Source organism: Neofelis nebulosa, chromosome 16, assembly GCF_028018385.1.
Source record: "Neofelis nebulosa isolate mNeoNeb1 chromosome 16, mNeoNeb1.pri, whole genome shotgun sequence".
In the NCBI taxonomy this organism is placed as follows: domain Eukaryota; kingdom Metazoa; phylum Chordata; class Mammalia; order Carnivora; family Felidae; genus Neofelis; species Neofelis nebulosa.
Genome location: NC_080797.1, coordinates 4832407 through 4859970, shown reverse-complemented (window position 1 = coordinate 4859970; position 27564 = coordinate 4832407). Strand labels below are relative to the sequence as shown.

At 43.0% G+C, this 27564-nt stretch overlaps 1 protein-coding gene and 1 long non-coding RNA gene across 2 annotated transcripts; one reads left to right on the top strand and one right to left on the bottom strand.

Moving 5' to 3' along the window:
- The first annotated feature begins 26 nt into the window (after window positions 1-26).
- Window positions 27-25507, top strand: LOC131498440 (myosin-2). Its single transcript, XM_058705732.1, has 40 exons — window positions 27-83; window positions 232-272; window positions 1804-2027; window positions 2119-2262; window positions 3977-4133; window positions 5187-5214; window positions 5298-5406; window positions 5490-5582; window positions 6112-6175; window positions 6302-6400; window positions 7043-7146; window positions 7642-7780; window positions 8139-8257; window positions 8346-8495; window positions 8612-8782; window positions 8885-9194; window positions 9825-9898; window positions 10739-10826; window positions 10919-11036; window positions 11970-12093; window positions 12185-12321; window positions 14027-14282; window positions 15851-16093; window positions 16187-16363; window positions 16446-16591; window positions 16675-16765; window positions 16851-17240; window positions 18171-18297; window positions 19229-19347; window positions 19490-19686; window positions 20395-20578; window positions 20656-20821; window positions 20923-21047; window positions 21220-21528; window positions 21616-21819; window positions 22142-22267; window positions 22355-22525; window positions 22609-22713; window positions 22833-22928; window positions 25221-25507. Exons 3-40 carry the CDS (start codon window positions 1824-1826, stop codon window positions 25371-25373), a joined length of 5817 nt encoding a protein of 1938 aa, XP_058561715.1. The 5' UTR covers window positions 27-83; window positions 232-272; window positions 1804-1823; the 3' UTR covers window positions 25374-25507.
- LOC131498441 (uncharacterized) lies at window positions 14106-27260 on the bottom strand. Its single transcript, XR_009255427.1, has 2 exons — window positions 27058-27260; window positions 14106-14424 (listed from the first exon to the last, which is right to left on the bottom strand). It is a non-coding gene; the product is annotated as an uncharacterized LOC131498441 (long non-coding RNA).
- Window positions 27261-27564: the final 304 nt, after the last annotated feature.

The window sequence follows — 27564 nt, the reverse complement described above, 5'->3', positions numbered from 1 at the left end:
TAAGTGGGAACAGGGAACGGGCTTTCAAGAGGGACACTGGCCACGCTGCCTGCTGCCCTGTGTCGGCTGCAGCTGCTAGCTCGGTACTGCTCCTTCGGATACTACATGCTTCACATCCATGGCTTTGTTGCCTGCTGTTTACAATAGAAAGCAATACTGCAGATAGGATTGTGTGTGTGCATGTTAACTAATGAAGTGTTTCTTTCCTTTTTTTTTTTTTTTTTTTTACAGAACTGTCTTGCTTCCAGGCTACATCTCCACTTGCTAACAAGGTAAGATTCAGACTAACCAGTCCCTAGAGGGGAATGTGAGAGCCTCTGGGATGGATCTGTGTCACTTAGCAACCTTTGAGAAAGTGCTGGTCTCAGTAAATACCTTAACAAGTGTACTTCAGGAAAGGTGCTGGAGAAAGAGGGAAGGAGCGGACAATGCACATATAGTCATTTGGGATGCAAGCAATCATTGGTGGGGTGACATTTTGGCAAGAAAATTGCTAATGGAATTGCTAGTTTGCTAATAGAATATTCCGTAGGGGGGAAAATCTCCACTAAGATTCTCTTGCTAAAAATCTCAAATTTAATAAAAATGTATCCTGCTATTAGAGTTCATTAAGTAAACATGATCTCTAACATATAAGAAAGAAGGAACCTAGGAAAATGCTTCCTTTAAACTTCATGAAAACTTTTAAGAAGTTACCGTGCCCAGTGCTGAGTGTTGCATGAAATTAAGATACTGTGAATCTTTTGTTACACACATGAAGGTATTTCTGTGCCCTTTCTACTACTACTGTCCACCGCATTTCTGAAGGAAGACCCTGGTGGATAGCTGATCAAAATGAGTTTCGAGTAACCTGATCCTGTAATGACTGCAGTAACATTCTTTGCCAAACCGTTCATTCTACTGATGCGGCTGGCAATCGGCAGGTAACAGAATAGAGCAGTCCAAGCCTGCATTCTCCAGAAGGAGATCTGAAAGGGCCAAGGGAGTCCTTCAGTGTAGAAGAATGAGGACAATAATAACATCGAGGGTCAACTAAACTTCAGTGAAATAAATTAAAAATAATTTTTAAAAATGAGGATAACATTTGCTATGGCTTTTATCCTCAGTTAGGTTAATGGATTAACTGGATTTAATACGCAAAGAAATTATGTTAGACAAACTCTAATAAGCACACAACTAGAGAAAAAGAGGTAAACAAAATTATCATCCCCCAAACCACTGACCTTGAGCGCTTCTGGCTGAAAATCTAAAGGAGGAAGTAAAGTTCTCTTACATTACAGGACAAGAAATGGAATTGTATTACATTGCAATAAATGACATTTTACATCTAAATGGTAGCCTGCGCTATTTCAAACTGCTTTCTGAGTCATCACTTGACCTTTTTCCCCAAGGTGTCTGTAGTGTATCTCACAGGCTGTGAATTAAGAAAGGCAGATGTAATCCCTGTTCTAAAGAGGGAGACACTGAGGCTCAGAAAGATCAAGTGCCTTCCCCGAGGTCACAAGCCCCTCAGCAGCATGCAGAGACTACACTCAGCTCCCTGATTAGAATGCTAGTGTTGGAGGATGGGAGAAAATAACGCGTGTAAAGCCCTGGGTACCGTGATGGTTACACAGTGACCCTCGATACATCTGAGACCTTGTGATTATGTTTGTTCCAGTAACTATAGTATGGTGCACAGTGGACCTGCCTGGTGAAATTTCCAAACAGTGGATTCTCCATGAAATATCATCAGTGCATAGAGATCTACTGACACACATGGCAGTCCAGAATCTCTAATGTGAAATGCCCCGTCTCCTTTAGGATCTCTGAGCTCAGCAGCCATGAGTTCAGACCAGGAAATGGCCATTTTTGGGGAGGCAGCTCCGTACCTCCGAAAGTCTGAAAAGGAGCGCATTGAGGCCCAGAATAGGCCCTTCGATGCCAAGACATCTGTGTTTGTGGCGGAGCCCAAGGAATCCTTTGTCAAAGGGACTATCCAGAGCAGAGAAGCAGGGAAGGTGACGGTGAAGACTGAAGCGGGAGCGGTAAGTAGAGTCCATGGAGCTGGCCACACGTGATTGATGATTTTTGGTTTGGTCACTCAATTGACAAAAAGTTATCCGTCCTACCTACCAGACTCTGACAGTGAAAGATGATCAAGTCTACCCCATGAACCCTCCCAAATACGACAAGATCGAGGACATGGCCATGATGACGCACCTGCACGAGCCCGCCGTGCTGTACAACCTCAAAGAGCGTTACGCAGCCTGGATGATCTACGTGAGCACCCCCTGCCCCAGCCCCAAGTGGTCTTTATCGCCATCACCACCGACCTGCCAGTCTACTGCTTCCACTCTAGTATAAATGGGTCAAAAGTAGTGACCCGTTTCGTTTTCACTAGTAGCGTAACTAGTTCGCACACAAGTTAACTCGTTAGTACATCAGTTAGTTAACTAATTAAAAGGCTCACTATTGCTATCGTAAGGCACAACCCAACAACCAGACTTCATTCTCCGTCTTCCCATCCAAAGCCAGGCAAGGCCACCATCCATGTGCACTGGGTTTGCCACATGTCCCTTGAACAACAATGCAGCAGCTACTGTTTATGGCTCAGCCATGTGCCTACATTTCTACCACTCCCCCCCACCCTAGTTGTAGAATCATCCAGAGGGAAATGATAAACTTATGTCTCAACACATAAAAATGTTTTAAGGACCAAATTTCACGCAGTTACACTCCTCCAAAATAACAGCAACCAGTATCCGTGTGTTCTGGTCCCTTCTACATGAATGCCACCTCCTCGAGTTAACCTCTCCACCTTCCCCCGGCAGAGCAGGACATTCTGTCCTATGGTCTCTGCCCCAGCCACAGCACTGACCTTGGGTTTCCACCGCCATCCATTCACATGTCTGTCCCCTATGTGGACTGGAAACCCAGAGCTCCCCAAGGAATGGCATCTCATTCAGGTTTTGCTCCTGTGCCCTGCAGAGGTCTGGCACATGATACATGCCCAGTAAACATTGCAGAACTGAACTTACTATATCACACTGACATTTTTGTGTGCTTCAGCCAGTGCTGCTATGCAGCTGGATGACACCTGCACAGGTGCACCTGCTGCTCAGGGCCAGTGTCCATGCTGACTGGCCAGTGCCTGTCTTACACCACCTGTCCAAGTTTTTGAAAAATCTCCCTGTTTGGTCATAATGTATTCACACCATTCTGTGTCCTGTTTCTTTAGAGCTTCATAGAAATTTGCAAATGTTTCCCCCATATTGCTAAACACGTTCATGCATTTTTTAATTTTTTTTTAATGTTCTTTACCTTTGAGACAGAGAGAGAGAATGCAAGTGGGGGAGGGGGAGAGGGGGGGAGGGACACAGAACCTGAAGCAGGCTCCAGGCTCTGAGCTGTCAGCACAGAGACTGACGCGGGGCTCGAACTCACAAACCGTGAGATCATGACCTGAGCTGAAGTCAGCTGCCCAACCAACTGAGCCACCCAGGTGCCCCCATTCATGCATTTTTAAATGCCTTTTTAAATGCCTGCATCCCACTGTCTTTAGAAGATTTCCTGTAGTTCACCTAACTGCTTCCATAGTGTTGGGCACTTCGGGTGTGTCCAAACTTCCTTTTTCATGAATTTGAACTATCTTAATGCTGCAAAGGAAATCTATGCATATTTCCTAAAACAGAGTAAAAAATGTCTCATCCTACACATGAAGAAACAAAACAAAACCAACCTTTGGAGCTCCTGCTATGTGAAAGTCTTGTGATAAGTCCCAAAAGGAATAGTAAAAATTCTAAATTGGGATCCCTCCCCTCATGGATTTTACTATCTCATTATTGAAACTTCCAACTAGTTTTCATGCCAATGCCTTTGAGAAATGTAGGGTACTTACTTAAAGTGCTCCTTTGGGTCAGATTTCTTCTAAGTGAAATGCACACCTAGCAGGAGAAGCCTTTGGACAGCTGCTCTTTTTTATTCCCTTGAATAGACCTACTCGGGCCTCTTCTGTGTCACCGTCAACCCCTACAAGTGGCTGCCGGTATACAACCCCGAGGTGGTGACCGCCTACCGAGGCAAGAAGCGCCAGGAGGCCCCACCCCACATCTTCTCCATCTCCGACAACGCCTATCAGTTCATGCTGACAGGTGAGTTGAATGCTTTGTATGTTCATAATCTTTTCAGAGCAGAACAATAAGAGAAAGAGACTCTAACCATCTCAACACAGTCTCTGAGCCCTTTGGTTGAGCTGGAGACAGTCCGGAAAAGAGAAGGTGTAAAAGACAACTTGCAATCCCTAACATTACATAATAGATAATGATCTCTTAAACTTTTAAAAGTCAACAGAGGTTGGCCATAGTTAGAGAACTGACTTTTGAGTGACTCAGAAACTAGAAAAACTTGAGCAAAAATTATAAAACACTGTTTACATGTATGTACACACACACACACACACACACAATCACATACACAGACTGTGTTTCCATTACCAAGAGCCAAAAACCAGAAGAGTAAAATCTGCCACTGTGGCCTTATCCTCAACATCAGAAACTATGACCAATGAATACCCTCTCTACATCACAGGAGGCGTAAATTCTCTTGCCCTTTGCCCAGAACCAATCTGAACACAGTGTGTTTGGTATTAAAACAGCTACACCATGAATCTTCTTCCTAGAATACTGTCTCGGCTAGCCCAATCTAAGATACTTGGGGAAAGGGTTTAGAGAATTCATCTTGGGAGAGTAAAACAGTAGAACAAACCTTTCCCCCCAAATATGACTAAAGCCATGATTACTTCCAAAGCTATACTTCTGCGCTATATTTACCCCATCCCACATACTGTTTCTTGCACCTACAATAAATACGTTGCTGCTGGAGTTGTCATCTGAACCCAAGTGAAGACTCAAGTCCACTTTTAATATTTCCTTAGTGGTCGAATATGAAAAAGACAAGATCTGGTGCTTGTTTGCAGTGTTCTGTTTAAATGGTTGCACATATGCTAAAGTCAGTGGTGGGGTGCAGGGAGGGACTGGGGTACACGAAAGGGATACCGGAGGCCTCAGGCTCATGAAGCCCCAGGGATCGCAGAGGCCAGTCTGAAAAACACTAAGTGTGTTCCATTTTACTTACTGCTTACAAATATACAAAACCAAGAAACAAAAAAACCCCAGTATTAAATGTCTATAATTTCTCTTTTATAGACCGAGAGAATCAATCAATCCTGATCACGTAAGCAAATTTTATGCTCTCTTCTCATGGCTGTGACAGTTGCCACGTTTGGAACCTCCTCTGACTTAGCTTTTATTTGGCAGCGGAGAATCCGGGGCAGGGAAGACCGTGAACACCAAGCGTGTCATCCAGTACTTTGCAACAATTGCGGTCACTGGAGAGAAGAAGAAGGAGGAAGCTGGCAAAATGCAGGTGGGTCTGGGGTCAGACTCAAGATGTCAGGGCTCTCAGGAAGTCTGGAGCCCCGGAGGTGAGGACCGTGCTTGCCTTTGCAGGGGACTCTGGAAGATCAAATCATCAGCGCCAACCCCCTACTGGAGGCCTTTGGCAACGCCAAGACCGTGAGGAACGACAACTCCTCTCGCTTTGTGAGTCTCTTGGTCACTAGTATGGTCAACATTCATGGGATGCTTGTGAAGACATTCTCTGAATCTTTTCCATTCACATTATATTGCAGCACGAATCTTTCCTTTCCCTCTGAGCACATAACATGGATCCAAGTCCCATCTAAAAAGATGTGACCACCATATATCTGAGTTCTTTCTTCTCTGGTCATTACCTCCAATTATTCACAATTTTACAATGAAAGATAGGGGCACCTGGGTGGCTCAGTTGGTTAAGCATCCAACTTCAGCTCAGGTCACGATTTCACAGCTCATGGATTCAACCCCTCATTGGGCTCTGTGCTGACAGCTCAGAGCCTGGAGCCTGCTTTGGATTCTGTGTCTCCCTCCCTCTCTGCCCCTCCCCCACTTGCTTGCACACACTCTCTCTTTCAAAAATAAACACTAAAAAAAGTTTCTAAATATTAACACATTAGCATTCCAAGTGTTTTGAGTTTCTTGAAGATTTGATATGATTGAAAAACAAAGTAGTAATATTAGTTTTCCTTTCAAGGGTAAATTCATTAGAATCCACTTTGGCACTACGGGAAAACTGGCTTCTGCTGATATTGAAACATGTAAGTGCCTGGATCTCCTTTGCGGTCATTTCTGTTGCTTATAACCTATATAAGGTGAACCCAAAGTAAAATTCGCATCTCGCGTGAAGTTTTGCACTGCTCCGCTTGTCATTTGTTTACTTCCAGATCTGTTAGAGAAGTCCAGAGTTACTTTCCAGCTTAAGGCTGAAAGGAGCTATCACATTTTTTATCAGATCACATCAAACAAGAAACCAGAACTAATTGGTAAGAAATGTCATGATCCCTTTCGAGAATGATTACACCAGCACCCTCCATGCGTGGTCCAACCTCGTATTCCATGACTGAATTTTGTCAGGTTTATCATCTGGAGTTTGAAAATAGCTTTGTAATTTTACGTGTGCTTATGATAAAAATCCAAAAGAAAAACTGAGGATAACACCCTCAAATCCTATCACTATGAAATAACCACTGTGAACACTTGGGTGGACACTGTTCTAGTAATTTTCTGTATATGCACCTTGAATACAGAAACACATACATACAATAACTGGAATCACAGTTTCATACTCTCCTGTGATGTACTTTTTTCATTGAATAATAACGTATCATGGTTTTTTCCACATCACCAACCGCAGCTGCACATTATTATTTCTAATGGTTGCATAGTGTTATATGGTAGAGATAAGCATTATTTACTTAACCATACCCTTTTAAGGATATTTAGGTTGTTTCCAGTTCTGGATTTTAAAGAGTCAGTGCTGTGCTGACCATTCTTACAGATATAACTTTTCCCAGTATGGGATAATCTTCTTTGGCTTTATACAGTGTCTTAGAATTTATCTAGACATCTCTTGTTTTAGTGAAGGGGATAATTCTGCTTACCTTTTCTCTGTTTCACATACACAGAAATGCTTCTGATCACCACCAACCCATATGATTACCCATTTGTCAGTCAAGGGGAGATCAGTGTGGCTAGCATTGATGATCAGGAAGAACTGATGGCAACCGATGTAAGTGGAACGCAAGAAAATCAGAATGATGTTGGGTTAGAAGCTATGGTCCCTCCAGATAAATATTCAGATTCTTGTAGAAATAGCAAAAGAGGGTTCAAAGACAAGCATGGATATGCCACCCAGAGCCAACCAAAAGGATTAAGATGTGTCCCACAACATTTTACTTTGCCTTTTAAAAACCTGTCATTTCTGAATTTACCTAAACCACTTTTTTTGAAATCCACTTAATGAGATCCATACCACTTCTCAAAATAACAAGTCCTTTAAATTTACTATTTTGTTCTTTCCCTTAAGTTTACTTTTTGAATCTTAGAGGCTATGTTCAGTGCTGGCCTTTGGTTGACCAACTCCCCATACACCCACTCTAAAGAGTTCCTTGCACCCCCATTAGCACTGAGAGTTTGACCAACGAGTCAGGAATCAGAATGTGAACAATGCATAGTAAGTGTGTAGATCATAACCTAACAGTTATCTTATTGGTTATGTCGGCAGAGTGCTATTGATATTTTGGGCTTTACTAATGAAGAGAAAGTCTCCATCTACAAGCTCACGGGTGCCGTGATGCATTATGGGAACATGAAGTTCAAGCAGAAGCAGCGTGAGGAGCAGGCCGAGCCAGATGGCACCGAAGGTATCAACCAAGTCAACCACCTGATTTTATTTTTGTTTGAAAATCACATTCTTAAACTTGTTACCCTTGCATTTGTCTAGGAAGACAAATTCATTTTTAAGAATTGAGTTTTAAAGCATACCCAGATAATATACTATGTGAAGCCTCATATTAGATAGATGTTTCCTAACATTAATGAAGTTTTTTAGGGCACACTACCCATAAAGTCTTGAACTCAGTGGGAAAAAAATGGGCAAGAATGCTCAAAAAGATATTCTGAAAACACTGCATAAAATGTCTATAGATTAAAAAAACTTTTTTTGAGCAAGTAGGTCGCTTTGGGCCATAATAACATTGTTCTACCCTTTCTTGCTTTCAGTTGCTGACAAGGCAGCCTATCTCCAGAGTCTGAACTCTGCTGACCTGCTCAAAGCCCTCTGTTACCCTAGGGTCAAGGTCGGCAATGAGTTCGTCACCAAAGGCCAGACTGTAGAGCAGGTAGGTGCATAATTCAAATTCGTCAACAGGAATTGAGCATTTTTACAGTCCTCTGATAACCTCAAGAGACATATTTTTGTTTTTCAAGGTGTACAATGCAGTGGGTGCCCTGGCCAAGGCCGTCTACGAGAAGATGTTCCTGTGGATGGTCACCCGCATCAACCAGCAGCTGGACACCAAGCAGCCCAGACAGTACTTCATCGGGGTCCTGGACATCGCCGGCTTTGAGATCTTTGATGTGAGTTGTTGGAGTAAGCGGCCCTGTTAAGGCCCCTCCGCTTCGTGTCTGCTCTGCCGAATTCCCCCTGGGTTTCCCAAATTCACTTGAGCTCTTTGGTGTTTGCAACGCCCTAGTTCAACAGCCTGGAGCAGCTGTGCATCAACTTCACCAACGAGAAACTGCAACAGTTCTTCAACCACCACATGTTCGTGCTGGAGCAGGAGGAGTACAAGAAGGAGGGCATCGAGTGGACGTTCATCGACTTCGGGATGGACCTGGCTGCCTGCATCGAGCTCATCGAGAAGGTGTCCTGATCTGTCCACTCAGTAACCTCGTCTTGTCTACTCTGCGGCTCACTGCTGCAGCTCACGTGTACCTTACACGCATTTTGCTTTGCTTTAATCCAGCCTATGGGCATTTTCTCCATCCTGGAGGAAGAGTGCATGTTCCCCAAGGCCACAGACACCTCCTTCAAGAACAAGCTGTACGAGCAGCATATTGGAAAGTCCGCCAACTTCCAGAAGCCCAAGGTGGTCAAAGGCAAGGCCGAGGCCCACTTCTCTCTGATACACTACGCTGGCACCGTGGACTACAACATAACTGGCTGGCTGGACAAGAACAAGGACCCACTGAATGAGACTGTGGTCGGTCTGTACCAGAAGTCTTCAATGAAAACTCTAGCTTACCTCTTCTCTGGAGCTCAAACGGCTGACGCAGGTAATGCTCAAAAACTGTAACACTTTCTCTAGGTATTACAAAAAGCGATGTTAGCTCAAGGCCAGTTTCAGGATGGCAGGGCCAGACCCATTGCTCTTCCACATTTTGAGTAAATAGGCTGCATTGCAGTCATACATGTGTGTCTCACTCCAGCACTGACAGAGGCCTTACTGCAAATGGTCAGAGAGGAACTATTAGGATCTCAACCAATGAAAAGCCTCAGTTTCTTGGATTCTCTCCTGCTTCTTCCTTCACATCTACTGGATATTGAGTATCTAGGAATATTTAAGACAATGGAGTGACAGAGCTCTCCCTGTCTAGACTAGCTTCCACTGATGATTTTTGAAGTTACTGTGTCCCCCAAGTGTCCTAACATTAAGGATCCATCTTTATGATACAGTGAAGTGAATCCCTTCATTTCACCTTAAAATGTAGAAAAAAAAAATCACAGAAGAGTGGATGCAAGCTTAGTTGACAGGTAAGAGTCACTCAGTCTCCAACAGAGAGGCCAGCAGTGTCCCCCAAAGTGTTCCCCTTGATGTGTGCAGAAGTCGGCAATAAATAAGCACGAAACAGCCCTGCCAATTCAAAAGTACACTTGAGTGACACCTTCCCTTATTTTCTCTCCAGAGGCGAGTGGCGGAGCCAAGAAAGGTGGCAAGAAGAAGGGCTCCTCTTTCCAGACAGTGTCTGCCCTTTTCCGAGTAAGGACAAAACTGGGTCTCACACTCCCCAGTTGCTTTAGGAAAATCTGTTTTTTCAAGGCACAGACTCTTCTTTCCACAAGTCACTTAGGAAAAGACTGACACTGATTAATGGCTTCTGTTCATCGATCTTTGGAGAGAAGAGGTTCAAATTACTGAGAAATCATTAGCTCGTCTTTCATGACAAGCCAAGTAAAGCCGAATATTTGACAGGAAATTTTGTAAAACGGAATACTCTACCATTCATAATCTAGTCAAGTCGTGAAACTAAGCAATGACATGTACTCAGAGAGACTAAATCATCAGTGAAACTAAGGAAAATCTAGCAGCTAGCTTAGAAGGAACTTAATATGGCATCCTTGTTCTTAGTCCAGTCAATCCTCGATTACTACTGGTAGATTGTTCCCCTTTAGCTAATCTTTCTGCCCTGAAAGGGCAGATATATTTATGAGAAAAAGCCCCATCATGATGTAGGCATGCATGTACTCACTGGAGAATATGGAGAGTTTGGGAGGAGAAAGTGAAACCAGTATGGGAAGGCTAGTATGGGAAGGCAATGGCCTTATAAATGTTTATGGAAAGCCATGGACCAGGGAGGAAGTAGGACTTTGCTTGAAAAAGATCATGTGTCAGGCTGTGTAACTCCTGCTAACTCAAGTGGAGAAAGAGGGACTAAGGAGAAACCTGCATGTCAGGAGAAGCATGGCAAGGTGTTACCTTACATGAAAATGATTCCTGCTGGTCATTCAACTCAGCCATAGGCATTGATTTTATAGACACCGCCAAATACTCATAACCATATTAAAGTTGGAGATAACAGGATTTTTCCCGATTTCACAGGAGAATTTGAACAAGCTGATGACCAACCTCAGGAGCACACATCCTCATTTTGTGCGGTGTATCATCCCTAATGAAACCAAAACTCCTGGTAAGAAGCTCTAGAATGAAAGCAAAAAGCATGACTGCCACACCTCCCTTCAAAAAAGATCTCCACAGTGGAATAAATATGTATATTTGTAGGGGCCATGGAGCATGAACTTGTCCTGCACCAGCTGAGGTGTAACGGAGTGCTGGAAGGCATCCGCATCTGCAGGAAGGGATTCCCCAGCAGAATCCTTTATGCAGACTTCAAACAGAGGTCAGGCTCTCCTAATTACGGTGTATCTTAAAGTTTAATATAAATATACTTATGCAAGCAAAACAATTTAGTGAAAAATATGTCTCTATTTGTTATTTTTGATTTGCCACAAAAAAAGAGTGAAAAGTGATAAGCCTCAAAACACCTTTATAATCTAGACCACATATTTTATACTCCAGACTTTTCATGGGCTTTACCAAGCTCCTGGCTTAGCCCACAGATATATACACTAACTTCAATAATTATGAGAACTATCATTTTTTAATGTGTAAATCTGTTTGGGTCATCTCATTTAATCTTTACAAAACGTCGGTAGAGGTAAGTCCTATCAACACCTCCTTTTATAGATGAATGAACTTGAGCCTTAAGGAGATTAAGCTACTTGCTCAAAGTCACATGGTTATTGGTGTCTGAGTTAGGAACTCCCCCATGCAGGTATATATCTCCCAGTGGGTCCTTTTCTGTCACTTCCTATCTTCATCTTTCTGTCTCACACACCAGTTTCACAAGGTTTCCCAGAACATTCACCATACCAGCTCCTCAGCAACTTTCTCGTCCCTAGAGAAGTCCATCTTGGGAGTCAAACAAGAGGCCAAGGGGATAATGGGCTGGCAGCAGCTCCAGGGAGCTGGTTACATGTTACATTTTATTGGTCATCTACATCTTGGTGTGAATAAGATCACAGAATCCTTTCCTGAGAACAAGGTCTGATGAGGCAGAAAGGAAAGCTACAGCTGTGCAGGAAGGCGAAATGGGGTAAAAAGAGACAGTTGATGCTAGTTTGACCAACTACGTATAGGAAGTCCTTCCTGTGAACAAAGGAGAATACTTTTTTTTAAAGCTCCAATTTTCTAAATAGGTCATTTAATGTTTATCTGCTATTAGTGTCATCATAAACCACCTTAAAAAAAACCCTATTATTTACTTAAACAGATACAAGGTATTAAATGCAAGTGCAATCCCTGAAGGGCAGTTCATTGACAGCAAGAAGGCTTCTGAGAAGCTCCTTGCATCCATCGACATTGACCACACCCAGTATAAATTTGGTCACACCAAGGTAATGGTCTCTAAAGCCCACCCGATGCTATCCGTGTCCCTTTGAAGTTTATGTACAGTTTCTGATCTGCATATCCTCCTCCCCCCCACAGGTCTTTTTCAAAGCTGGTCTTCTGGGGCTTCTAGAGGAGATGCGAGATGACAAGCTGGCCCAGCTGATTACCCGAACCCAGGCCAGGTGCAGAGGCTTCTTGGCCAGAGTGGAGTACCAGAGGATGGTGGAGAGAAGGTATAAATATAAATTATTTATTTATTCACATCTTTCTGCTTCAGAAACACATTTGAGGTGGCTTAAGACTCAGATATGATAAGGCCACTGATGTCAGCAAGAATGAGTAAGAGTCCTATACTGACTCTTCAGGTAGGGGTCATCACCATGAAACATATTCTGAGTGTTCAGGGTAAAAGGGGGGGCATAAAGTGTGGATAGCTCTCACCTAACAAGAGAAAATACAGCAGTGTAAAAATAAACCAGTGTGAATTTAGTGGGTAGATCATTAAATTAGACACATTGAACTGAACAGCAGACAGTATTTTCAACAGTGATTTTTTTTTTTTTTTTTTTTTTTTTTTTTTGCACCCGAGTTTAGGGCTTTCAATTTGTCCCAAAGTTGCTGAAGCAAAAATCAACAGCGATTTTTAAAAAATATTTATTTTTGAGAGAGAGAGAAAGAGCATGGAGGAGGGGCTGGGGGGGGTGGGGATAGAGGATCTGAAGTGGGCTCCGAACTGATAGCACAGAGCCCGACTTGGAGCTTGAACTCATGAACCGTGAGTTTATGACCTGAGCTGAAGTCGGATGTTTAACCGACTGAGACACCCAGGTGCCCCTCCACAGTGATTTTTATGCAAGATGTAGAAACCACTTCTTCCATCTGATTATTTCTATTATCAAGCTGTTATGATTTAAAACATTAAGGACATTTATCTGTGAAAGATTTTTTTCAGTAAGTTAATACAATGTCACCAAGATACATAGCTTTCTGGTGATCTGATTTGATGCAGGGTCAGAATTCTAAGTGCAAAGAACCAGGTGTCTCAAACTGCAGAATGCGTGTGAACAGGGCCCATGTTGAGAAATGCATTTATACTGGCACATGCACATTCATACACGTGTGTGTAAATATATATGTAATTTACATGAAACAAATTTTATTTCTATCACCTGTAGTTATGTTAATACCTTATACTGTATTCTATTTTATTAAAAATAATAGGTTTGCTTATAAACCACTATATATATATATATATATATATATATATATATATATATATATATATATACATACACACATACACACACATATGTATGTATTTGGGAAGTTAATTGCTTATATATAAAGGTAATTCATTTTTTAAATAATTTAGGATTTTTTAAATGTGAGAATATTACAGAGTAGAGTGCAAAATTCACACAACATTAAAATACATAAAACCAGAGATTTTCACAGAAATTCTTCTTTAATGAAGCCCTTTGTTCCACACCCACATCCCTCAGGGGTCTAGCTCCCCTTCACTGCTCTTCGTGGTGTTCCAGTGGCAAAGCCTGAGAAGCACTGGTATACAGCAGTTCTTAAAGGGTGGTCCTTAGACCTGAATCATCGGTGTCTTTTGCAAACTTATTAAAAATGCAAATTTTCAGACCCCCATCTCAGATCCTCTGACTCTGAATCTCTGGGGATAAGGCTCAGGAACTAGTATTTTACAAGTCCTTCAGATGATTCTTAGGTACACCAAAAGTTGGAGAGGCCCTGATGAAGAGAGGTGAGTGATTAACACGTCCTTGACCATCATCCCAAAGTAGAATTTCTTCCATCTGTGCTTCTGAAGGTAGGCAAGGAACAGGGTGGGACAGAACCTCCAGCTCTCACTGCCAAGACTTCATCTCATTTCTTCATCCACACAGTATCTAACTTGCACCAATTACATTTCAGAGAAGCCCTCTTCTGCATCCAGTACAACATCCGCGCCTTCATGAACGTCAAGCACTGGCCCTGGATGAAACTCTTCTTCAAGATCAAGCCCCTCCTCAAGAGCGCGGAGACCGAGAAGGAGATGGCCACCATGAAGGAGGAGTTTCAGAAAACCAAAGACGAACTCGCCAAGTCAGAGGCGAAGAGGAAGGAACTAGAGGAAAAGATGGTGTCACTGTTGAAAGAAAAAAATGACCTGCAGCTCCAAGTTCAGGCTGTAAGTGGTGGTGACACGCTATAGGTGCTGCAATCGGGATGCGAGTGGCCGCAAGTGGCAAGAGTTGGGTAGTCGGTGTGGGGACACTCACTGGGGGAAGAAGGTCAGTGCACTCTGATGGTTCCAGTAAAGTCCATACATCCTTTCATCATCCCAAACCAGGAGCAAGAAGGTAAAACAGACCACTGTCACCCATCCTCCACAATTTCATCAAACTACAGGATTTATTACTTCTTTTCTAAAAATTTTGAAGACAGTCCTTGGAAGTGATTTTAACATAAAACTATCACAAATGAAATATTAAGGGGAGGATAGCATGTACAGAGTTGATTTTTTTTTTTTTTTAATCTCTGAAACTTCCTTAAACTCATGGATGTCCATGAGTCTTAAATCACAATACATACAGCTGGCAAATGTCAGGAATTCTATAACACATTTTAGGGAATTCTTGTTTGTCACTGATCTCCACAACTCGGGTCCATTCTTTCCAATCCATCTGCACAGGCTGTGTCTCATCACGTCACACCTGGATTGCTGTGTCAGCACCCAAGATGCTCTGCCCACCCCCCCACCCCCCCACCACAGCCCTCTCCTCCCTCCAGCCTACTCGCTGTTCACTCCCGCACCAGTCATTTCAGAACAGCCTCCATCAACTCTGAAATGTAATTTATGAGACTGCCTTTCATTTCGGAGTGAACTGAATTGGTCTGGTATAATTTACTCATCACGAAATCATATATTTCTCCTGTTGATTAAAATTGGTTTCTTCTGTCAAGTGTAGGCAGTGTAATAACTCTTTCTTCTTGATCACAGAAGGAAAAAGAGCTGTCTTCTGTGCCCACCCCCTTCAGATCTATCCGGAATGCTCTTCTGTTGTCCCTAGAGATTTACTAAGAATTTGTCCTACACACGACATTCACTACATGGTACATGCAGCACATTTTACTCTTTTGTGGATTCAAAGGCTGATATGGAGTCTCCTGATGAATGTGTATATCAATTTGTCACTCATATCCTGTTCACTCCCAACCCTCTTAATTGGAGACATAGCAGGTTGCCAAGAATTCCTTGATTACTTTATGCCCTAACTTGAATGTAGAACATCATAACCAAGATCATCTTCCAGTTCTACAAAGGGAACCAGTTAATTAGCAGCTGCCTCCTGAAACGCTCACTGGAATGCTTTCTCTCCTCCTGCTCCATCCCCCAATGACTTGATTTCTACAAAATCAAATCCTACCCACTTCTCAAGGCTCAACTCAAATGCCACTTCATTCAAGGAAACCACCTCTAATAGAACTTCTTGGATCTCTTCTGTCACTAACTGCTTTCTAAATTCATGGTAGCTTTTTGGGGGTAGGCTTTCTAATCTACCAGAGAATACACTCTTCTGAAGGAACAGGATAAAATCTGATTCATTTTGGTTTTCCCGCAATGTATCCTGGATTGCATACAGGAGGTGGTTCATATTTTTTAAAGCCAAAGATCCAACAGCAGAGATTAACATTGTTATCGCTGTGAAATATTTCATTCTTTCTTTCCAATTTTGATTTTGTTTCCAACTCTAGGAAGCTGAAGGCTTAGCTGATGCAGAGGAAAGGTGCGATCAGCTGATCAAAACGAAAATCCAGCTGGAGGCCAAGATCAAGGAGGTGACTGAGAGAGCTGAGGATGAGGAGGAGATCAACGCCGAGCTGACGGCCAAGAAGAGGAAACTGGAGGACGAGTGTTCAGAGCTCAAGAAAGACATTGACGACCTTGAGCTGACCCTGGCCAAGGTTGAAAAGGAGAAGCATGCCACAGAGAACAAGGTATGAATCACATTCTGTTCTACCATATCAAGGTTCCACCAGCCTAGTAAACCTGCTTTAGAGCAGATACCATTTCTTCTTTAATTTTTCAAGGTGAAAAACCTCACGGAAGAGATGGCAGGCCTGGACGAAACCATCGCTAAGCTGACCAAGGAGAAGAAGGCCCTCCAGGAGGCCCACCAGCAGACCCTGGATGACCTACAGGCAGAAGAGGACAAGGTCAATACGTTGACCAAAGCTAAGACCAAGCTCGAGCAGCAAGTAGATGACGTAAGTCCAGGATTATTGAAGAAATTATTTTCTTCGAAAGGAAGCTAAGCATTCCTTTACACTAAACATGATTTATATTTAGCTTGAAGGGTCCTTGGAGCAAGAAAAGAAACTCCGCATGGACCTGGAAAGGGCCAAGAGGAAACTGGAAGGTGACCTCAAGTTGGCCCAGGAGTCCATAATGGACATTGAGAATGAAAAACAACAACTTGATGAGAAGCTCAAAAAGTAAGCGTGGAAGAACTGTTTATGAACTTGCTTTTGGTGGTGGGTATACACTCAATTGTTATTTTTTGCAACTTTCCAAAAAGGAAAGAGTTTGAAATCAGCAATCTGCAAAGCAAGATTGAAGATGAGCAGGCCCTGGGCATTCAGCTGCAGAAGAAGATCAAGGAGCTGCAAGTAAGTTGGTATTTCTAAAAGTCTGGCTCAAAGAGGCACAGTTACCACACAGAGAAGCTAAGTGCATGCTTTTCACCACCCCCAGGCCCGCATCGAGGAGCTAGAGGAGGAAATCGAGGCAGAGAGGGCCTCCCGGGCCAAAGCAGAGAAGCAGCGCTCGGACCTCTCCCGGGAACTGGAGGAGATCAGCGAGCGGCTGGAAGAAGCCGGCGGGGCCACTTCCGCCCAGATCGAGATGAACAAGAAGCGGGAGGCCGAGTTCCAGAAGATGCGCAGGGACCTGGAGGAGGCCACCCTGCAGCACGAAGCCACGGCGGCCACCCTGAGGAAGAAGCACGCGGACAGCATGGCCGAGCTGGGGGAGCAGATAGACAACCTACAGAGGGTCAAGCAGAAGCTGGAGAAGGAGAAGAGCGAGTTGAAGATGGAGATCGACGACCTGGCCAGTAACATGGAGACTGTCTCCAAGGCCAAGGTATTAGAACCTGGCAATTTGTCATCAATGAAATAATCCTTTATGTATGCAGCATAGTTTGCACATGGTACTTTACACACATTATGTCCTTTGTTTTTTACAGTAATCTAGGAGGTAAGCAAGAAAGAAACTAGTATCTCTATTATTTGCAATTAACATATGAAGAAACTGAAATTCGAAGAAGTTAAGCACATTGGCCCCATTACACCATTAATAAATGACAGGACCAGCTTTTGAACGTAGGTCACCTATGTTCTCACAGGGTCCAGCTGGAGAACACAGGTCTCCAATATTCTCAAGCACCCAATAAGCCAAGTTTCATTGTACATAAAGGCAGTCAAGTATTTGAATACATGCTTTTAGAAGAATACACCATACAGTTCTTACAAGAATCTTACATTTAAAGCATATTATTTATTATATTAATTTACTTATTCAAATTTATTATATTAATAGTGCATGGAGCTTCACAGTTAGCTCTTTAAAAATCCCAATGTAGGGGGCGCCTGGGCGGCTCAGTCGGTTAAGCATCCGACTTCAGCTCAGGTCATGATCTCACAGCTGGTGGGTTCCAGCCCCGCATCGGGCTCTGTGCCGACAGCTCGGAGCCTGGAGCCTGCTTCAGATTCTGTGTCTCCCTTTCTCTCTGCCCCTCCCCCGCTCACACTCTGTCTCTCTCTGTCTCATAAATAAATAAACTTTAAAAAATTCATAATAAAATAAAAATAAATAAATAAAAATCCCAAAGTATTTTCTCAACTTCACAGAGCAATCATAACATAACAAAAAGAATTCTTACGCATCACATTGGACATACAAGAATTTGACTGATTTTACGTCAAAATAGGTACTTTTCTGTCTTATAAGAAATTTTAGCAACAGCAAAATGATATTAAAATGTTCGTTTCCTGCTTTTACTTCTTCTCACAGGGCAACCTAGAGAAAATGTGCCGCACGCTGGAGGATCAAGTGAGTGAGCTGAAGTCAAAGGAGGAAGAGCAGCAGCGGCTGATCAATGACCTGACGACCCAGAGGGGACGCCTGCAGACCGAATCCGGTAATTCTCTCCTCTTCTGGGCACTGAGAATGGAGATGGTGCGGTTGGAACAACCGATTTGGTAACGTGAGAGCCTAATAAAAACTGCGAACATGTGTGGTTCACGGAATGGTTCAGACTCTCGACCTACTTGCAAGGTCACTCGGGGACAACGCTAGAGACAAAGACTTCAATAGGAGCGGATCAAGCTCTGCTCCAGACAAGCATAGGGTGGCTGGCCGCACGGAGGGGCTGCCTGGGATTAGGAGTCACTGTCGCCTGGGGCCTGGGACTCCTGTTACAGGCTGAGCTTCTGTTTCTATACATCAAAGTGAACCAAATTCCTTTATTTAAAACAAAGGTTTTTTATGTTTATTTATTTTTGAGAGAGAGAGAGAAAAGCATGAGTGGGGAAGGGGCAGAGAGAGAGGGAGACACAGAATCCGAAGCGGGCTCCGGGCTCTGAGTTGTCGGCGCAGAGCCCGATGCGGGGCTGGGACCCACGAACCGTGAGATCGTGACCTGAGCTAAAGTCCAATGCTAAATTGACTGAGCCATCCAGGCGCCCCAAAGTGAACCAAATTCCTGAATGGGGAATGCATAATAAGCCCGTGTCTCAAAAGTCTGATGAAACAGCGATCATGTAGAATTCAGTACCCTGGCTCCCATAACCAGACTTGGCACAATATTATATACCCAGAGAGATTTAGTTATGGTAGAGAACAAAAAGAATTTCAGCTGTATTTATACATTCAGATCAATATGTAAGTTTCCTCATAAAAATCAGAAATTTGACATTAAGCATGAAGATGCCAGCAGAAAATTCAATCATTTGAGCACTCAATGCAGGGGGTGGGGGGAGGGGAGTTAAGGGTTAAAATTCACTTCTAATATGGGCTTGTAAAATTGTTTCTTCACTTTTAAAAATGGTGCCATTTCTTTTGTGGATCAGGTGAATTTTCTCGACAGCTGGATGAGAAAGAGGCTCTGGTGTCTCAGCTATCCCGAGGCAAACAAGCATTCACACAACAGATTGAGGAGTTAAAGAGGCAGCTGGAAGAGGAGATAAAGGTAAATAATAATACTGTCAGACTCATTTTTGTCGTATGACCTAACCCTAACTGGAGTCCGTTACACCAACTTTTAAAGGGTTTGAAACTCAAGAATTAAACATTAAATATCCAATAAAAGGAAGCTGTAACTATCTCCACAGGCCAAGAACGCGCTGGCCCACGCCCTGCAGTCCTCCCGCCACGACTGTGACCTGCTGCGGGAACAGTACGAGGAGGAGCAGGAGTCCAAGGCCGAGCTGCAGAGGGCGCTGTCCAAGGCCAACACCGAGGTGGCCCAGTGGAGGACCAAATACGAGACGGACGCCATCCAGCGCACAGAGGAGCTGGAGGAGGCCAAGTACGTGTGCAGATATGAGAGAATGTGCAGAAAGCTTTGCACATTGACCCCGAAAGATCCAACCCTCCGTGAAGTCGCCCATAAACGTTCATTAATTAGCTCCTGTTTGCCGGGTGCTATCAGGCCCTGAGAATGAGACACGAGTAAAGCAAACATGATACCTGCCCTCCTGTGCTTGAGGAATGAGTAACAAATAATTATACAGATAACTAGGCCTTATTACTGTCTGTCAAGCACACCAAGTTCGTTGCGGCTTCGAGGCTCTATACTTGCTGGTCCCTCTGCTGGAATGCTCTCCCCCCAGATCTCCCTCCAGCTCACTCTGACTTTTGAGATCTTGACTCAAATGCTACCTCCTCAGAGAGGTCTTCCCTGAATATCTAGAATAACTGCCCAACCCTTACTCTATTTTACTTTTCTTCATCGCACTTATATCTGCAAGATGTTATTGTGCATACTCTCGCTCCCTTATCCTTTCTGTCTTGCACTCATTTGGAAGCTTCATGAGGCAGGGACCTTCTTTTTTGTTCTTTTGTCTTGCTCACTGCTACGTATCCAGTGTCTGGTTCATAGAAGGAGCTCATCAATATTTGTTGAATGAATACATGCATATTGTTAATATGAAGTTTCCATCACTCTTCAGTGTGGTAACAGTTCCTGTCTCTTGCTTTGGTTCACTCCTCCCTACAAACATATATAATCTTCAAGGAAGAAGCTGGCCCAGCGGCTGCAGGCGGCCGAGGAGCACGTAGAAGCGGTGAACGCCAAATGTGCCTCCCTGGAGAAGACGAAGCAGCGGCTCCAGAACGAAGTGGAGGACCTCATGCTCGACGTGGAGAGAACAAACGCGGCCTGCGCGGCCCTGGACAAGAAGCAGAGGAACTTCGACAAGGTACCTTGTGCTGCAGCCTCTGCTCTCCGCTGTCTTCCTTGGTACTTGACAGCAGATAACCACTCCCGGTTTCTCAGATCCTGGCAGAGTGGAAACAGAAGTATGAGGAGACCCACGCTGAGCTCGAGGCCTCCCAGAAGGAGGCCCGCTCTCTCGGCACTGAGCTGTTCAAGATGAAGAATGCCTACGAGGAATCCCTGGATCAGCTAGAAACTTTGAAACGGGAGAACAAAAACTTGCAGCGTGAGTCCCTTTCACTTTCAGCAACATCCATGCCTGGAGGAACCTCTCTCTTATGTCCTCTGTCTGATTAAATCTCTACCTGTCTTTAACCCAAACAACAGAGGAGATTTCTGACCTTACGGAGCAGATTGCAGAAGGAGGGAAACGTATCCATGAACTGGAGAAGATAAAGAAGCAAGTGGAACAAGAGAAGTGTGAACTCCAGGCTGCTTTAGAGGAAGCAGAGGTATAGGTCAAATGGTGCATTACAAACAAATAAGGTCAGAAAATACTTAGGCACGTCCACATAGGTTGAATTAAAAAAATAAGCAGCACAAAATTCATGGAAGGAAAGGTGTGCAGATCAACTTTCAGATGCTTCCATTCCCTGCTAACGTCACCACTTGCTGTCATTAAAGGCATCTCTTGAACACGAAGAGGGAAAGATCCTGCGCATCCAGCTGGAGTTGAACCAAGTCAAGTCTGAAGTAGACAGGAAAATCGCTGAAAAGGATGAGGAAATTGACCAGCTGAAGAGAAACCACATCAGAGTCGTGGAGTCGATGCAGACCATGCTGGATGCTGAGATCAGGAGCAGGAATGACGCCATCAGGCTCAAGAAGAAGATGGAGGGAGACCTCAATGAAATGGAAATCCAGCTGAACCACGCCAACCGCATGGCTGCAGAGGCCCTGAGGAACTACAGGAACACCCAGGGCATCCTCAAAGTAAGTGGGTTCGAAAAAGGGCCCCAAGGGGCTTGGGGAGACTGCAGCCCTGAGAACGAGGTGTCTCAACAATCGTTCATTCCACAGGACACCCAGCTGCACCTGGACGACGCGCTCCGGGGCCAGGAGGACCTGAAGGAGCAGCTGGCCATGGTGGAGCGCAGGGCCAACCTGCTGCAGGCTGAGATCGAGGAGCTGCGGGCGACCCTGGAGCAGACGGAGAGGAGCAGGAAAATCGCAGAACAGGAGCTCCTGGACGCCAGTGAGCGCGTCCAGCTCCTCCACACCCAAGTGAGTATAACAGAAGAGTGAAAAATACAAAGGAATGAAAATGAAATTCTTGCTCATATCGTAGCTTTATCTAAGAATGTACTCACAGTGTTTTATGGAGGATAACGTTTAAAACATTTAATATTTGTGGGTTAGTAATATTTATCTGTACTGTGACATCCGAAGTTGATTGTCGTTCAAAAATATATTGTCATCTCAGATAACTTATTGAACAAGGAGGGATACTAATTACTTAATTAACTAGCCTGTGAGTTCATTAGAAGTCTGGCATCCCAACTTTGCTCTCATATACTAAATATTTCTAAATTTGTTATTTTAACAGAACACCAGCCTGATCAACACCAAGAAGAAGCTGGAGACAGACATCTCCCAGATCCAGGGAGAGATGGAAGACATTGTCCAGGAAGCCCGCAACGCAGAAGAGAAGGCCAAGAAGGCCATCACGGATGTGAGCAGAGGGCAACACGGTGGTGCTCGAACTCGAACCCTGATGCGCCAGCCCAGCTCTCAACCGGTTTTGTTTCACTGCTAACAGGCGGCCATGATGGCCGAGGAGCTGAAGAAGGAGCAGGACACCAGCGCCCACCTGGAGCGGATGAAGAAGAACCTGGAGCAGACGGTGAAGGACCTTCAGCACCGTCTGGACGAGGCTGAGCAGCTGGCCCTGAAGGGCGGGAAGAAGCAGATCCAGAAACTGGAGGCCAGGGTAGGTCTCTCAATCTCTGTCTACTTCCATTTACTCCTGGTGCCTTATTAGTTCAAAGTTCTTAAGAGCCTACTTATTTGTAGGTGCGTGAGCTGGAAGGAGAGGTTGAGAGTGAACAAAAGCGCAACGCTGATGCCGTGAAAGGTCTGCGCAAACATGAGAGGAGAGTGAAGGAACTCACTTACCAGGTACACCAGAAGTTTTTATCAGCTAAGTGCTTCCCATACATACGTGAAACATTCATATACAACGATACAATGGTCAAGTGGTTTTGAAGTAAGGCCCTGTGGTTTTTATAATCTTTCAGACGGAAGAAGATCGGAAAAATATTCTCAGGCTTCAGGATTTGGTAGACAAACTTCAGGCCAAAGTGAAATCTTACAAGAGACAAGCTGAAGAGGCTGTAAGTATCCTTAAGATGGTAGGGAAGAGAGAGGTCCCTTATTAAGAAAAGCTAATAATTAAGGTTTACTATTCCCAGTAGTAAATAAGCCATTTGCTTTTTAGAAGACTTGTACTCCTTAAAAACATTTGTGAATTTTGTAATGTTAATGGCTTGATTTTAAAAGTAAATTTTCTATGGGGCGCCTGGGTGGCGCAGTCGGTTAAGCGTCCGACTTCAGCCAGGTCACGATCTCGCGGTCCGTGAGTTCGAGCCCCGCGTCAGGATCTGGGCTGATGGCTCGGAGCCTGGAGCCTGTTTCCGATTCTGTGTCTCCCTCTCTCTCTGCCCCTCCCCCGTTCATGCTCTGTCTCTCTCTGTCCCAAAAATAAATTTAAAAAAAGGTTGAAAAAAAAATTTATAAAAAAAAAAAAGTAAATTTTCTGGGTGCTCAGTCGGGTGGCTCAGTTGGTTAAGCATCCGACTTCTGCTCAGGTCATGATCTCATGGCTCATGAGTCCCGCATCGGAATCTGTGCTGACAGCTCAGAGCCTAGAGCCTGTTTCAAATACTGTCTCCCTCTTTTTCTCTGCCCTTCCACTGCTTGCACTGTCTCTCTCTCTCAAATATAAATAAACATTAAAACATTTAAATTAAATAAAATAAATTTTCTATACACAAAGAAACCTCAAAAAATTTCAAAGTAGAAATAACGCAGCTCACATTCTCTAGCCATAGTGTGATAAAATTGTAAAGTGACAGGAAAATATAAACACAAATTCCCAAATGCTTAAATGCTTAAAACACTAACTTTCCTAAATAATCTTGGGTTAAATTGGAAAGAAAAAACATAATTACTGAATACTTATTAATCATAAATAAAACTTCAAAGAGGATGCTACTTTTACAAACCTAAAGAATGTAGTCAAAGTTGTCTTTGGAGGACAATTCATTGCTTTATGAATCAAAAGAAAAACAAATAAATAAACTGAAAGTCCAATAAAGAAATTACAAATAATAATGAAAGAAATATTGTTAAAGATAAAGGTAGACATTGATAAATTAGAGTATGCTATTTTCTAATTTGATAGTTTCAGTAATATCTGATCATTTCTGGGGAGTTAATAAAATAAATACACTTATAACTAGCTTAATCAAGGAAAAAGAGAAAGAAAATACAAACACATTAGAAATGAGAAAGGGGGGGCATGCCTGGCAGGCTCAGTCAGAAGAGCATGAGACTCTTGATCTCAAGAGTAATGAGTTTGAGCCCCATGTTAGATGAAAAGATTACTGAAAAATAAAGAAATAAATGAGAAAAGAGACAAACCACACAATCAGAAAATTATTTTTTACGTAAAATATAAATCTGTCAACAAAGTTGAAATCTTACAGAAATTGATGATTTTTTTAAAAATTGATGATTTTTATAGGAGGCTATAAAAGTCCATTTACTTCTGAAAATGGACTCAGGTCCAGATAGGTCTTTCAAAATTTCAAGTAACAGATAATCCCTGAGCTATGTAAGCCATTCCAGAGCATGGGAAAAGATGGAAAGCTTTCCAGATCATTTTAAGAAGCTCACATAACCCTCATACCAAAACCTGTCCAAGAGAGAAGGCGGGGGGGTGGGGGGGGGGAGGGCAGCATGGAACTAAAGGCAGTTTTACTCATGAATGTAGTTACAGCAAAGATAAATAACTAACTCGCCGAAACCTTATTTTATTAAGGGGATTGTCCATCATGATTAAATAGGCTTAATTCCTTCAGTGTAAGGATTACTTAATATTAGCGAATCTGTCAGTAGAATCATTACATCCAAAACAGGACAAAAAAATGATTGTTTTGAAATGTTCCAAAATGATATATAAAATTCAACATTTATTTCAATTTAAAGACACTATTAAGAAATTCATCCTTTATATGGTAAAGAATATCTATCTTTATATCTATATAAAGAATATCTATCTAGAGCCTACAGTCACCTTATAGAAAGCATTGACAAGAAGCAGGACTTCAGTATTCTTGCCTGCTCTGCTCTTATATATTTTTTCTGCTTTACTTGTGGTGCACATCTTTTAATATGTTTTCATTGCAAAAATAGGGTTGCAATTATTTGTGGGACACCAAGCCCCAAATAAATCATAATGTTCACTTCAATAATAACCAAAATCCAGGAGGCAGTAAGACAACAAGGTTCCCTGCTGAGTATTTTAAGTTCTCCATACATGCCAAGTCCTTTCTTCCCTTAGATCTACAGGGTCTAGAAAGATGCACAGTGGGGATTCCTTACAATTCCATTTTCATTCTCAGGAGGAACAATCCAACACAAATCTATCTAAATTCCGCAAGCTCCAGCACGAGCTGGAGGAGGCCGAGGAACGCGCTGACATTGCTGAGTCCCAGGTCAACAAGCTGCGGGTAAAGAGCCGGGAGGTCCACACGAAAATCATAAGTGAAGAGTGATCATGTCCTGATGCTACGGAACGACTGAAGAGAGGCACAAAATGTGAAGTCTTTGGTCATTTCCTTCTGTAATTATTGTCTATCCTACCCTACTGCAAAGGAAATAAAGAGCACAGGGTACTTTGCAAACAGCATTCTTAGACTGGTCTTTCCTCTTTCTCCTAAAGCGGTGTCAAAGCTAGAATAATCACAAGGCTATCAAACAATTACACTCAACCTGCCATTAAGAAGTAGCATTCACTTTTAAGTCTATAAAAATACTTTAAGACTACAAAGTTGTTGCCTATCAGGGAAGTCTGTTTTGGAAGAAATCTGAGGGTCACCTTCCTTTCTTTCTAACCTTTCCCTAATGCCAGGTCATAGAAGGATCTTAGAAAGCTCCTGATCCACCTAACATAAACCTACTTTTCCAGGTCTATGCAAAGAATGACAGTGGCTATACTCCCAAATAGACTACACTATATCATTACTTCTCCTTGATGTTATCAAGAATACAAATCCAAAGTATTAGTATCATTAGCCCACAAGGATTTTTTTCAGCACTAATGCCGATATACCATATATTCACAGAACACACATCGGGTAATGGGTATGCCATGCAAGAGTGAGATATACCCTTCTCCCTAGGAAAACTACAGGGTGCCTATCAAGTCTGGAGACAAAGAGAATATTATTCTATATACTCCAATGTAATATCAATAAGCTATTAGCCTATGTTTCCAGATGTGATGGCTGCCTGTATAATCATGTGAAGAGCCAAAATAAATAAATGATCAAAAGTGTCAATAAAATATGAGTCCCTAGATAACTTAGGTGCATATTCAACACACATAATAATGAGTATCACTGTGGTGCAAAAACCCAGATATGGTAGCAATCTGGATTACTCAGAGAAGTTTTTCTAGATGACCAAGATTTTTTTTAAGTTTATTTATTTACTTTGAGAGAAAGAGGGAGACAGCATACGTAGGGAAGGGGCAGAGAGAGAGAGAGAGAGAGAGAGAGAGAGAGAGAGAGAGAATCCCAAGCAGGCTCTGTGCCATCAGCACAGAGGCCAATGCGGGGCTCAAACTCATGAACCATGAGATCATGATCTGAGCTGAAAATCAAGAGTTGGACGCTTAACCGGCTGAGCCACATAGGTACCCTGATGATCAAAATTTTCAAAAATGAATTCAGTTGAGATGCAGAGCCAAAAGTATGACCTTCCTAGACAGCATAAAGGAAAAGACAAGTGGTCGCTATCCATGTGAATTGAAAGCAAGAGTATATTGGTTTAAATGTACTACAGGAGAGTGACTTAAATCAGACACAAGGAAGCAGCTTAGCAGGTAACTAGGATTCCCACTGTCATTCTGGCCTTAGGAAGGCTGTGGGATCACCCTTCTCACTGCTTTGGCCCCGCTTTCACTTTGTTCCCACACCACCTATAAATGCTTCAGTGCCTGGTAACTTGGCAGTAATGACCAAAACCAATGTCTTACAACAAACTTACTGCAAAATCTGTCCAGAGTGGGTCAAAGGACTACCTTAAAATTCATATCAAATCCTACTGAGAACATTATTAAAATGTTCTGTCTTCCTGAAAATCACTGCCCACATTTCTCGGAGGTCTGCTAAAGAAAATGAATGTGAAAAAAAAAAAAAAACCCAGTTATGAAAGAAAGTAAAATTCTATCTATACCTGTGGTAACCAAGCAGGTTAGGAGTTGGCTAGGAAGGCTCCCATCAGACGCATGACTCCTGTAAGACCCTTCCTGATGGCTTTAATCTACTCCAGACACAAGAGTGATACCAGCAAGCACGCTGGGCTGCCATACCAATCAGGTGACCAGGGTCAAGGCTGCTGAGTAATTTGTGGTCACTCCTTTCTATTCTCTGGACCTCCGCTATTTCCTTAGTAAAATGAGGAATATGGGTCTGATGGTCCCTTACAGTAATAGATCCCATGACCACTACAACCGGTATCTCTAGACACCTGCTTTCAGAAGGTGACCCATTTCATTAAACTGATTGAAATGTAAGTGCAAGAATACAGGAACTGTTGTCAAACAGACTATATGCAGCAAATTGGGTCTCAGCCGCTGACAGACAATGCAGACACAGAGAGACACAAGACAGACACAATAACAAACATCTCTTAAAAAATCAGAATAGAAAACAATGTTCAGGTATTGTTTGTAAGCAAAAT

Bases quoted from the DNA above. Each gene is read 5' to 3' on its own strand.
- LOC131498440 (XM_058705732.1), top strand. From the start codon at position 1,824: ATGAGTTCAGACCAGGAAATGGCCATTTTTGGGGAGGCAGCTCCGTAC. The intron at 16,766-16,850 runs GTAAGTTGGTAT...CACCACCCCCAG, and splicing joins AGAAGATCAAGGAGCTGCAA to GCCCGCATCGAGGAGCTAGA. The intron at 18,298-19,228 runs GTAATTCTCTCC...TTTGTGGATCAG, and splicing joins ACGCCTGCAGACCGAATCCG to GTGAATTTTCTCGACAGCTG.